This window comes from Mya arenaria, chromosome 4, assembly GCF_026914265.1.
Source record: "Mya arenaria isolate MELC-2E11 chromosome 4, ASM2691426v1".
Taxonomy (NCBI): Eukaryota; Metazoa; Mollusca; class Bivalvia; order Myida; family Myidae; genus Mya; species Mya arenaria.
This window is the reverse complement of record NC_069125.1, coordinates 1356808-1369841: the sequence shown is the minus strand read 5'-3', so window position 1 is coordinate 1369841 and position 13034 is coordinate 1356808. Positions and strand designations below refer to the sequence as shown.

The 13034-nt window shown below is 34.2% G+C and overlaps 1 protein-coding gene and 1 long non-coding RNA gene across 2 annotated transcripts; both read left to right on the top strand.

The window, feature by feature from the left end:
* The first annotated feature begins 8685 nt into the window (after window positions 1-8685).
* On the top strand, window positions 8686-10181 carry LOC128232427 (uncharacterized). The gene is made up of 3 exons (XR_008260528.1): window positions 8686-8824; window positions 9651-9759; window positions 10041-10181. It is a non-coding gene; the product is annotated as an uncharacterized LOC128232427 (long non-coding RNA).
* Window positions 10182-11103: 922 nt separating this feature from the next.
* On the top strand, window positions 11104-12834 carry LOC128232425 (putative tyrosinase-like protein tyr-3). Its single transcript, XM_052945965.1, has 4 exons — window positions 11104-11359; window positions 11829-12022; window positions 12174-12577; window positions 12704-12834. Exons 1-4 carry the CDS (start codon window positions 11153-11155, stop codon window positions 12793-12795), a joined length of 897 nt encoding a protein of 298 aa, XP_052801925.1. The 5' UTR covers window positions 11104-11152; the 3' UTR covers window positions 12796-12834.
* Window positions 12835-13034: the final 200 nt, after the last annotated feature.

Genomic DNA, 13034 nt, shown 5'->3' with positions numbered 1-13034 from the left:
TGATTTAGTGAAACATGCAATCGTTAAATATACAACTTTGTATGATATTACGATTAAATTTCACATGTCTAGTTTATCAGATTTAAACACTCAGATTGAAACCAAAATGCGCATTAGAGTGTTTGCGATAATAACTTCATAATTGCATAAAATAATGCACTGAGAGCTAATCACACACATTCAAGCTTCAACTTAAGGTTGTGAACATAAATGTTTATTTTTATGTCAAAGCAACAACAAATATTTGGATTCACTCATCCATTTTACATTTACCCTGATAATATCCTAGGCATCATAGAATATATCACATCTTGTAACAGAAGATTTTTAAAAAAACCTCACAGAAAAACGGAAGTTTTTTTGTTGACATATAACTGTCTTCATATTAGCCTAGATCTAACATTACGACTTCTATCCTTATTCTTATCAATAATACATCGAATAGGTATAGATACATGCAGTATTGGCCATGTTTAACCTGTTTCATTTTATACCTTATGTGGGCTGCTTATCACAAAATAAACATTGTTCAGTTCCTTAATGATTAATCTTTTTATCTGTAAATAATATTCAATACAATTTATCAATGATCAAGGAGCATGTTTATTTGTTTAAATTTACATTTTTATGAGTTTTTTTATTCCGTTTACAAATTTAATTTTACATCTTACATGCGTTGACTATCACTAAATCAACTTTATTCTTTATTCTGTTTTTTTTTCTGACACACATTTAATCAGTAAATAAACTGCTATAACCCAAAATGAATGTGTTATTATACTAGACTTAACAGTTGTGTAGGAGTTTGCTCAAGAGGCTGTGTTTCCGATCACGACCAGGGGTACTTTCTCATGGCCACATATAATGGATATCAGTATTGGTTTCTACCCAGGAAAGGGACTCGAAGATGGCTCTATAAAGAAACAGTTAACGTCATAAACTAGTATTCATTGTACTAACATTTGCAATCCAATACATGTGAACTAAAACAGTCATGTCCTGCCGCAATTCATATTGTATCTTAAGTCGTTTTCTTATGTTATAATTCTAGATTTGTTTTTATTGTCAAACTAAAAGAGGTAAATAGGTTTTGCAAACATTAAAGTGTTTTTCAAAGAAAGTCGAAACAAGTAAAGGACTACTGAAATACTCAGATTTGTTCAATGACTTATGACATTTTACTCTTGGTATTCACGAGGTGCAATATATTTGCGACCTTACACTGACACCAACACTTACTTTTTATAACATAACTTATGGCGCAGGAGTGATATAACCCCATGCAATATTTTTTCATATATAACTGGTGTAATAACTATGCAAATTTGGTAACCGCATCACAAAAAAAAATCTTCATACGCGCTGTCAAAAAACGTAAACAAACAACAGAAACAATGTTTCAAAATAAATCGTGTCGGTCTCAACCATCTCAGCTCCACGCTGAAACTATGGCAAAGAAGGCTGGGCTAAATCCAAACAAACGACTCCTTGATCGAAGCGCCAGAAAATACCTCGTCCAGGAATTGAATCATGAATGACAACAAAGTTCCTGCGAACCAGATTATGTAAATATCGGGACACAATAACATTGCATCTTTAAACAAATATAGCCACACAAATCCAGATAAACACAAAGAAAAATACCTGCACAATGCTCAGTCTATGCACACAGTTCGCTAGCAATACCCAAGTTCACACAGTCACTGATTCCACATGCAATCTCACTTTTTCACCTTTTCGTGCTCAAATTCACGGAGCATTGTGCATATCCATCAAAATGTCAAAAATCCATGATGCAATTCAACAGCTACAAAGCGACTTCGCACTACTGAAAGCGACTGTGACGCTGACTAACGGTCTTTTCAAACTTCAAGTGCCAAATGACATGTACACACTCGAGTGATTACTAATGACATCACGCAGTTATGACATTGCTCTTAGTATTGTTAAATGGATTGAAATATGTATTCTTCATTTTAAGTGAAACCTTTGAAAATCGGTTGATAATTGAGACATGAATGTTTTGTATAGTAAATAAAATGTTTTAATGTCGGACTATTTTCTTTCATGCGGATGAGGCATCTCATAATATTCAATGTAAATTCTTCGCTCTAGGACACGAGAATGTGTATTGAAGAAACTTTGACCTAGATTTCGACCGTAATTGAGATATGTTATAAATAGAATATTAAATAATTGATTATTTTGTATCAAATTTATTAAACTCGTCATTTAAAAACGACTCGTTTATTTATATGATGCCTAACTAACATGTTGAAGTATCTTGTCCCCAGATTTAATGGCAAACACTTTTATACATTCAATACTTTAATTTATTTGAGCAATTCTTAAAGGTCATCAATACAATATCACATTTATAAAATTTGATTGAAATAAGTCTATAGTAAAGGTTAAAGTAGTAATGTCCTTAAAATAAAAATATATCTTATATATATCGGCTTAACATTGGGATAACCACGAAAAGTAATTGCTTACGTTTTGGTTGCACCGACTTATCGTTTGAAAGATTAAAAAAAATATGCTTACTTTGTTAGTGTTCAGTGCCGGGAAATGTCTTTCAAATGCTTCTATACTAGCCAGTTGATGACCTTCTAAATAACTTACCGAATAATTTAAATATCAAAAGAGAAACAACTGCGTTAATTAATAGAGTGTTTACTTTTGGTCTATTGAAATGTCAAGTCAGTAAAACCTGGGACAACCAGGCGCCGACTTAATTGTTTAGTAGACCAAAATAAATACGGTGAGGTCGTTTTAAGTATTCAGAATTGAAAGTCCATAAATTAATACATTGAATTATAATATTAATATTCGGAGAAAAATATTTGTCCCAGGTGACATTTTTGGACAGATTCTTTAATGAATGTGTTAAAGGTAAATGTTTCTTTGTAGGGACATGCATAAGCTGTAAAATACAGGTTAGTTTGATTTAATTATCGGAATTAGTTTGTAAATAGCCTTATATAAAGTCATATGACATATAGATATGTTCGGAGCTGGAGACATTTTCAGTGTATTAAGAAAATAGAGGTCATTTTAGTTGTATTGTTCTGGTGTTATTTAGTTTTCAAATAAACACCATCTACACCACGTATCTTCCACGCCCGGGTCTAGTCACCAGTATGTATGATTCAATGCCACATGTTTTAGCTATTTGCCACGTCATAGATATAACAACAACTTATCATGATTCCACGACCATATTGTCACATGCGATGCTAAAGCTAAATATAGTGTATATATTATAGAGTTCTAATAAGGTAAAGACTGGAATCTATTGTTTAAGAAATATTTCCGCCCTGTTCAATGGCTTATCAGACATGTAAAGCCTGATATTTAAATAAATGCTAAACCTGCGCATATGCCGCTTTCAGGAGAAATAATATATTTGGATGAAATCGAACAAGGACACGGATCTTACAGGCTGGTCTTAACAGGAACAGATATCCATCAAAAGGCAAGACACCTTTTCAGCTCAAAAGTCATTACACACAAATTTCTTGATCTGGAGGATACATGAATAATTTTAATTGATATATATTATACTAGGCATCATTGTTAAGAAGCTTACAGGTAATGCTGCCCAACATCTAGTGGTAAGATAGATCCTGTAATTATGGATGACAAACGGTTTAAATTTCTGAGTTTTCCCAAAACAGAAGGTCTTATCTCTCATTTTTTCCTCGGCTAGTCTACCATTTTTGTAAGCTCAATTCCCTAGACATATTTTGCTTATGTGGCAATATTTATGCGAAAAACCACAGAAACAAGCTCAGTAGCAAAAAGTTTAAACATAAACCCAGTTAGTCTAATGGCACTGGAAGCCATGCTGTTTATGATGATCGTTTTCCCAAGTGATTCTCTATGGGATTTCCAAACAATGAAATGATCTACAGAAGGTTATATGATTGCAACTTTCATTTACTCCAGTAAATAGATTTAAAGATGCAATATAACTCCAAAATAAGAGTTAACACATTTAGTACAATTGTTTTATAATACCAAAAAGGATGAACAAATGTCGAAAACAATGATGCTTATGAAGGATACCGACATTAATTTAAAAGAAATGTGCAGAAAACACGGTGTATATATAAAGTAGATCGCAGTAAATATTTTAGCATTCACCAATAGTTTCATACTTTGCGTTTTCAGCTATTAAATACATGGTTATAATTATATATATATGTAACCGGGGTATATACGGGGTAAGTACTACGGGATAAATCCGTAAATGTTCTTTATTCAATCACAAAGACAGAAAGCCTGTAAAATATAATACAACGTCTGAAAGTATATTCAAGACAACATATTAAAATACACAAATGAATACTTTCACCAAGTTATATAAATACGCTGTACCTGGTAAATACAAACGAAATTAAATGCAGCAAAGAAAATAAATTTAACATACCAGCGGTGTAACAATATTGTTTTACAACAATGCAAAGATAAGATATGAATCAACTTCCAAGATGCGACTTCAACGACTGTCAGGACAACAATGTCCGAGAGATAGAGTGGCGGGAAAGTCACGGGTGATTACCTACATAAATGTATTCTAATATTAACCAATTGAAAGTTGTTTGACCACTATCATACGTACACACTGACCACTCACACACACACTCCATAATAATGTACGCGCAATCTAAACGCAAGCAGGCAATGATCAATTAACATGAACATGAATATAATACCCTGTTACATATATAGTAATTATTATTTTCCATAAATGCATTATTTGGTAAGTAGTTGAGAGTGTATCACTCAAAATTTATGTTTGTTTACATGTGCATGTATTGATTTTGATTTAGAATGTCACTTTAATGAATACAGATTGCGGCTGATATTTAGATCAAATCCATACACACTTGGATTCTGTCTGTTTCAATCTTACTGCGCTTTAGAATCATACTTCTCTGATCACAAAACATTGTTCCTTTCCTGAAAGTTGACTTACTTTTAGTTGTTTTCGCTCCGATACCTACTAGTTCTCAAACCATGAGAGAAGACCACGATGCCCGACTCTATCAAAAGCTTTGGATATATCACAGAAAACTGCCCTGATATATTTTCCTTCACCGAAAGCTTGACAGAAAGAATGATAAACGGACACGAGTCGATTGACAGTCGCGTGTATGTAACTGGACATGATTGAATGGATGTTTGTGTGTTTATAACTGGTTTGTATGCTCACTTCGTTCTGCAAATCGATTGACGGATTTCATTGTGAAACCAAGGAGGATCTAAAAAAAAATTAAGAGAAGGAAATAATATCAAGAGATGATACCAAAAATCAACAAATGATTTAGAATTGATTGAGTGTTTATAAATGGTTTGTATGCTCTCTTCGTTCTGCAAATCGATTGACGGATTTCATTGTGAAACCAAGGAGGATCTGATTTTTTAATGGTGACAGATGATCTAAGAAAGGTTCACCTTCTTAAGAGAAGGAAATAATATCAAGAGATGATACCAAAAAATCAACAAATGATTGAGAAAGTTTGGCGAAGAGATTGGATCAGTTGTGACAAACCATATTGTGAACAAATAATTTCAATCTTTTATTTTGAGAGTTGCTTATACCTGCATCTATTGCGAGACCTATTGATTCATTAGTACTAGACAGAACTGCTGAGCTACCATTTGGAGGTCGATAGAAGGACCCAATAGTAGATCAGGTCGTCGCAAGGCGGAAATACCCATTTTAACATAAATCCCCGTGGCAGTCAGTAGGACGATCTTTCCGTTATGGTAACATATACTTAGTTTTGGTAAAGAAGACCTTCAAGAGAAATAAAAAAAAATAACCAAGTTTTTGTTAATACTAAAATATCAAACCGACTGAGTTCAGCATACAAAATATTCTTTTTTTTATTTTGAAAGCTCTTTTATATTGTTATGCGCAATTGGCAGATTTGAAATTATGTCGGACGTTGACATCGAATATTATATAACGAGTTTGAATCGGACATGGTACCGGGATTTTGGTGGATGTCAGCAGAAGTTAGTAATAACATACATAGCCATGTAAGAAGTTCGAAATACTCAGACTTGTGTACCTTTGTATCGCGATTGGTATAAACCGAACACTCCCATAAGAAATTTAAAGACTAACATATCTATATTCATTTGATTGCTGTGTGAAGGAATTAGTGTGTTTTGTCTCTGAGGGCTAAATGACAATAGCAGAAAGAATTAAATAAAGTGAAGAGAAAGAAGGAGCAGAACCGGTCCCTTATTCGGGCACCACCCAATCTTACGTTTAAATTAAATCAGCAAAGTGTTACAGTGTTAACAGGGGCGCGTGTATTATAACTTATTATAACCAGGCCTTGAAAGTCAGGGCTGGGGACCACTCAATAAAAATAATGTCATTCATCACGCGGAATTTTGTGTAAAAATTACTCCTTTGGCGAATATCCCATCCACCGATGGGTTAAAAATTCCTTAATTTGCTTCAAAATTTTGTTTAAATCAAACGGATTCAAGCCAGAATTCAGCCATTATAAGGCGCGGACAGACCTTTATAAACTCAACATTAACAGGCCTTCAAACGTGTTGTCAGACATCGACTTATTAAACCTAGAGCTTAAATCAAAAACCTCAAAACGTCGAGAAACAAGGATTTTTTTAAACCGATATAATAACTGTTAGAGATGTTTTTGGATTGACAGTTGCACATAGCGGTTCAGAAATATCAATTTGTTTAAAAGTGAAACATCAAATTTTCAAAATCTTAAACGACTGTTTAACCCAATAGTCCAAGTCCCTTATAACAGAACAAGCCAAACTTTTTATTTAAGAATAGGTCTAAATGGAACCACGACAGGAAGATTGCACGAGGTTCACGAAAAAAAATTAAGGGGATTTGTCTTGCGATGTTGAACGACAGCCAGATTAGAGAAAATATGTGTCTGGCATGAAATTGTATCTTTCGATTAAAATGGCCAAGGAGTTCATCTACTGGTCAAGGGCATCCTACTACTTAAGTGTTCGTAGTCTTAGGTCAAACCGTTGTCTAGTTATTGTAAGGACAAGCTTAATCCTCAGACCTACAGACCGACTTACTTACCGACATGTTGCAAACATATATGTCCCATCTTCTTGAAGGGTAAATAACGAAATTTGGTGCAGGTCAAGATGCAGGGATTTGGCGTAGTGGTAAATATGCCGAATTGTTATCTAATAGGTCAAGGGTTTAAAGCCCACTTGGATACTTTCTTACTGTAGGCCCCTCAAAATACACGACAGTACTGGATTCCAACAAGCAAACAGACAGCCATCAAAAGACTTTAAATCTGATCAGGATGGTTACAGTTATAACCTGAGACTATGTGCTGTGCTAATTTTGTATGCAGTGGTCGAATAAGTCCATACGTTCATGTGGTAGTAAGGTCATTAAGTGTAACACACGACGAATGTTGATGCAAGGCATCAAAAACGTAGCTTAATGGGTTTTATTGAATATAAATATATGTTGTAATCGTTCCGAATGCACACGGAAATAACCGAAAAATGTCGGATTCAACATAGGACAAAATAGCGATACAATTTAGTGGCGTTGGGTCGATTCATTGTATTATTCATTCATCTCGATCCTTTTGGGTCTACAAAATATCATTAATGATTGTTTAAATCGTGCGAGTTAAGCTTTGAACTTTCATTTTTTATCAGATAAATCTAAATTAAGTTATTTTATTTCATGTTTGGCACTTATATTTTTTATCAAATACAGGGAACTTTTATTCAAAATATGCCCTTAAATATTGAATATTTAATTTTACTATAAGGAGTTCTAACATAAGAAATTCGTACGACCCGTGATCAGCCAAAATAAATGTTCTTACACGAATCAACACGGGTCTTGATCACAAATTTTAAGTGAAGTTGAACGAGAGTTGTTATCATTAGGAAATCATTTTCTTATTTAACTTAAATGTGCACATAGACACTTATCCAATTGCAAACATGTAATCCTTCAGACGCGACAGGCCGCGTATGATGAGGATACTTCTTTTAAAACCTATCACCGATCAAGCATCTGACAAGTAGGCTTGCAGCGGACTTTTATAAACAGATGTAGATATTTAGAATCGCTCATAACTACATGCACAATGGGAAGGTTTATATTGCAAGTTTTTCTTGTGCTATTTTTTTCAAGATACGCTTATTGTAATATTACGGAGACTATAGTATTCCCAGATACTGTGAAAGAGTGTTATGACAGGGCAATGCAGGCAAGTTGAAACTGGGCTCGTCAATAAGACTTATGGCACACTTATAACACGTGCAATTAATTAATTTTAATAACTTTGCTTCGTTGGCAAATGTAACTTCTAGTATCGTGTCAATTGTTTTTCCATAATATTTCCGGTTTGACATTAAAACATGAACATAAATGCGTACCTTAATAGTAATACACGGTTTTCCGGTTAGCGCAGTGGTAAGCGCACATTTTCTCACCTAGTCGAGCCGGGTTCGACTCGACCTTGGCGCTTGTGAGTTAAGTTTGTGATCACCATGCAGGAAAATAATGTTTCCTCCGGGTATTCCGGTTTCCCGTACAACAAAAGACTTCACTCTCGCCTAACATGGTGCCAACAAAATTAATAAATATGTTGGGTTTTTTTAATTTGTTTCACAATCTTAATGCGGAATGATGTTGCATTTAGCAACCAATCAACACAGCGTTGGTAAAAGAGGCCTGCTGGCGTGAATATCTTAAAGACAAGAATGAACAACCTATTTTGAGCGACGAAGACAAGGTCTTTTTCAAGACTGAATATGAACTACCAAAGTAAGTAATGCTGTTAATATAATATAATACAAGGTTTATAAAAACACTTTAACTTATTCATAATGATATTCGCTTTTAAAATTAATGAAGCAATTTTCATAAGACAAACGCAATATTATTGATCGGATTATCCCAACAACAAGCGCATGAATTAAATTCTAAGCCAGTCTCAGAAATCGAATGTCCTACATGCCTTTACCGCTTGACGCTAAAGAGGGTCGAGGGTACCTATAAGTGTGTTTTTTTATTATTATTATTAAGTTTCCTGAAGTAAATGCATACTTTTATATGCTTTACCTTTAACGTTTTTACTTTATTCAGGATTGTTGGGATAAGAGTGTTGAGGTCTGTTTAAAGACCCAGTAAATTTACATTTTACTGACCGTTCTAAGGCGGTACAAAACAATCCTTAATGAACACACCTATTTTTTATATAAGATATATGCACTGTGTTGTTTGTGGAGTTTTGTGCTGCTGTTCCATGTTTCTTGTTTTTTTTCTTTTCTTTTTGTGCTCTGTGTCCTTGGCGTTTACTCTGTGCCATTAAACGGGGTTAGTTAATGTTTAAACTTTTGGCTACTGAGCTTGTTTCTGTAGTTTTTCATATAAATATTGGACTTATGGAATTGCTCCTGATTCCACTGTATCATTAAAACAAAATTTGTCAATTTAAATAAACCTTAAGTTATACTTTCAGCCAAACGTTTTGTTTTAAAATGATTAAAAAATCGATCGTACGATACGTCTGTTAGTAATATGGCCCTATTGTTTATATCACTTTAAAAAGAAATATTTTCAGGCTGTTATTAATGCCATTTTTCCCAAGGTACGGTTTTAACGACCCGCCGACCGGATTGCGAACAAGGAAAGATGTCCGCGTGCTGACCGATCAACAGCGGAAGGATGTCTTTGAGGCCTTCAACACCCTTTATCAGGTGTGTACAAGTGAAAAATATTTAAAAGCGAGTGATATTTAAGTCCAAATGAATGAACAATTTGTATTTATGTTTCGTTGAATAAAAATATTGCGTCAATGACGGGTTTTCGAAGGCGAAAAACAAAATTGGCAGAAACGAGCCACCATAGTTTTGTCATTTAAAGGAGTAATACAGAAAACAATAATTAAACTATGTAATAAATATCCTTATGAAATATAAATATTTATAATGAAAATGGAGTTCTCCTTTTGATAGAAAATAAAATCGACTGATTTCAGAACGGAATACTGCGCAGATTTGGTTTGTTGCACGGAACTGAATTACATCGAAAACACAGAGGAAGAGCATTTTTACCTTGGCATCGTGTCTTTTTAGCTGCGTATGTATGAGTTGCATGAAAGTAAATCATTGAGTAATGATAATTATTGTGTAATGGTTGTACTGTAAGAAGTACATTTCGATATGATACATACTTAAGTCTAAGCGTATATGATGGGTGTCTGGATATTTTAAACACATTCATTTTATGTCAATATTTTTACGTGATTTAAGACTATTTTAATACTTTCTCAACACATGCATTTGATATATACTTTCCACAAGACCTACAAAAAATTCCACAGCTACAGTAAAGTTTTTATAGGTTTTATATTGTTACCTTCTTCACTACCTAATGTTTCAAAACTTCTTTATCTTTTTTCCGGATAATGCGTAGCAAGGACTCTTACCTATAAAAGCCAAATTTAAATCATTACGTACCGTTAAGTTCTTAGGTCTCGAAAAAGCAACTAAATACCGATTACCGAAAAAATAGGGTTCATCCACAGTATTGGCAATTCTTCCATTTCTTGTAACCTGTCTTTATCGTGTTTAAGACTGTATTGTTAATAACATGAATGTGAATGAGTCACATCATAACTACGTATGCGTGAATGACGTCACAGCAAGTGCGCGTCGGCCATTTTAGGTATGACCTCAGTAATTTATATTTTACATTATTTCTCCTCGGAGCTGAAGGGTAACATTTCGAATTAATTACATGGATACTTAATACTTTAACTACCTGAGAATTGCTTTGAGTGTTGCTTAATACAAGATTTGACCTATCCGACCTGAGCTATTCTTGCAATTCCATGGTAATCATGTTTACATTATCGGTCAATGAATCACGATCTGGACCTAACTAAAATGTATAAATTTCATAAAATTATAATTGTTAACAACAACTACTACTACTACTACTACTACTACTACTACTACTACTACTACTACTACTACTACTACTACTACTACTACTACTACTATTACTACTACTACTACTACTACAACAACAACAAAGGTCAATCCAAATGTATCGTTGCCTTACTGGGACTATACGACCGATTATTTTATGGCTTCACCGCATAAATCGGTGATATGGAGCGATTGCTTTGTGGGAAATGGGAATGGAAGCATTCGAAGTAGTCAATTTGCGGGTTGGTATGGAGGGGAGTATGTGCATATCAAACGATCAACATCCCAAAGTGAAGGTCCTTGTCCTCCAAAGCTTATCAGCAAGAATGACATGAAGAGAATGCTACATCATTGTTATTTTAAGGTAAGACATCAGCATAGATAGAATCACTTAGAATAGATTTAGTTTAAATCTTCAGTGGTTCTTATTCCTTTAATAGTCTGTAATATAGACCATGATTTGGCATTTTTCTTGACGAATAACTTTAATATCCCAGGCTTATAAACAAAAGCAAAAGTCGAGGACTAAAATTTGAATTATTGTTTGTCTTCAAACTCTTTCCAAAGTTTACAAAAGTTGTCAGATTAAACATGACAAAAGTGCCATAAATATTCAGAAATATCTTGCATCCTCAAAACAATTGTAGGCATTAACATAGCTATCACAGATAGTTTATATCACTTTATTGTGTTGTTTAAATATATAAATGAATATCTTTACTATATGCTAAAGTTTATGACACAAAGCATTGCATTCAGGTGGGTATATGCGGCCAGCAAAATTAGGAAAGTATTAAAACTTCAATATGACTTTTTTGCAACATACTTTGCAGAACATTACAACTGGCGGTGAGCCGTACTTCGGCAACAAAGACAATCTAGAAGTCCAACACGACGGCATCCATGACTGGGTTGGAGGTGATATGGGCATAATCAAAATTTCTTCATTTGATCCAATTTTTTGGATGCACCACGCATTTATAGATTACATCTGGGAAGTTTTCAGGGAAAAACAGAGCAGTTCAGAGTAAGATAAGCTTTTAAAATTATGGCTTTGTTTGATTGACCAGATCTAACGCTCTCATTGCTTAATACAAGTTATATTTTTCATATTGTTTCATTGTAATTTTCCCTTGATTGATTTTCCATTCACGTTTTCCCCTTTTAAAAATTGTCAGGTGCAATGTAGACGTTGAAACAGACTATCCAGAGACGGACCTATCGCAGCACAAAGCATTAGGTCATGCTGCTACAGATCCACTTCATGGATTTGAGTATTTGCAAATAAAAGATGGACTTTGGAAGAACTGGACAAAAAAGTTTGTCAACTACGAGCCGCAGCCGCAGTGCCCAACATGCGGAGATTCTCAGTTTATGCACTGCGACCTAAAAATCGATAAAGAAAGACACCCAAATGGCGTATGTGTGAGCGAGGATTATAATGCATGTCATTCCGTCCAGGAGGTCGATAAAGAATCCTACTCTGTTATTGAGCGGTTCGATCCAGAAGGCTTTCCTGGTATTGGAAGGACAAGGGGTAACGCGGACGGGGAGAATCTTAAACTTCTACAGCAGGAGATAGGTAGAACAGGTTTTATATTCATTATTCATTAACATTATTCTTTAAAAGTAGAGGTTGATGATTATCTTTCTTGTTTCATAGCTTTAGCGAGCCAAACTTTCTTTTGACATGTTTGTTTTGTTTCAGAGAGGGAAACACAGGGAAACAAAACCTCTTCGATAAAAAGGGTAATGACGGCTGGACGGCTTAGTCTACTGCTTACCATAATCAGTGTTTAAGCTCCCTACATTCTAGAAAAATCGCAAAATCTCGTTACATCCTGGATAGTATATTTTTTTTATTTAAATATATAAATATCTCTACAAATGAAATTTATTTTGTATCAAAATTCTTGAGCTTTCTTTCTAGATACGTGGGAGAAGAAATTAAACTTGCTTATGCATTCATATAAAAAATACATCAATCTAATAAGTAACCACTTGTGTCTGGTGTGTATCTTATAAGTGTTTGCTAGAGC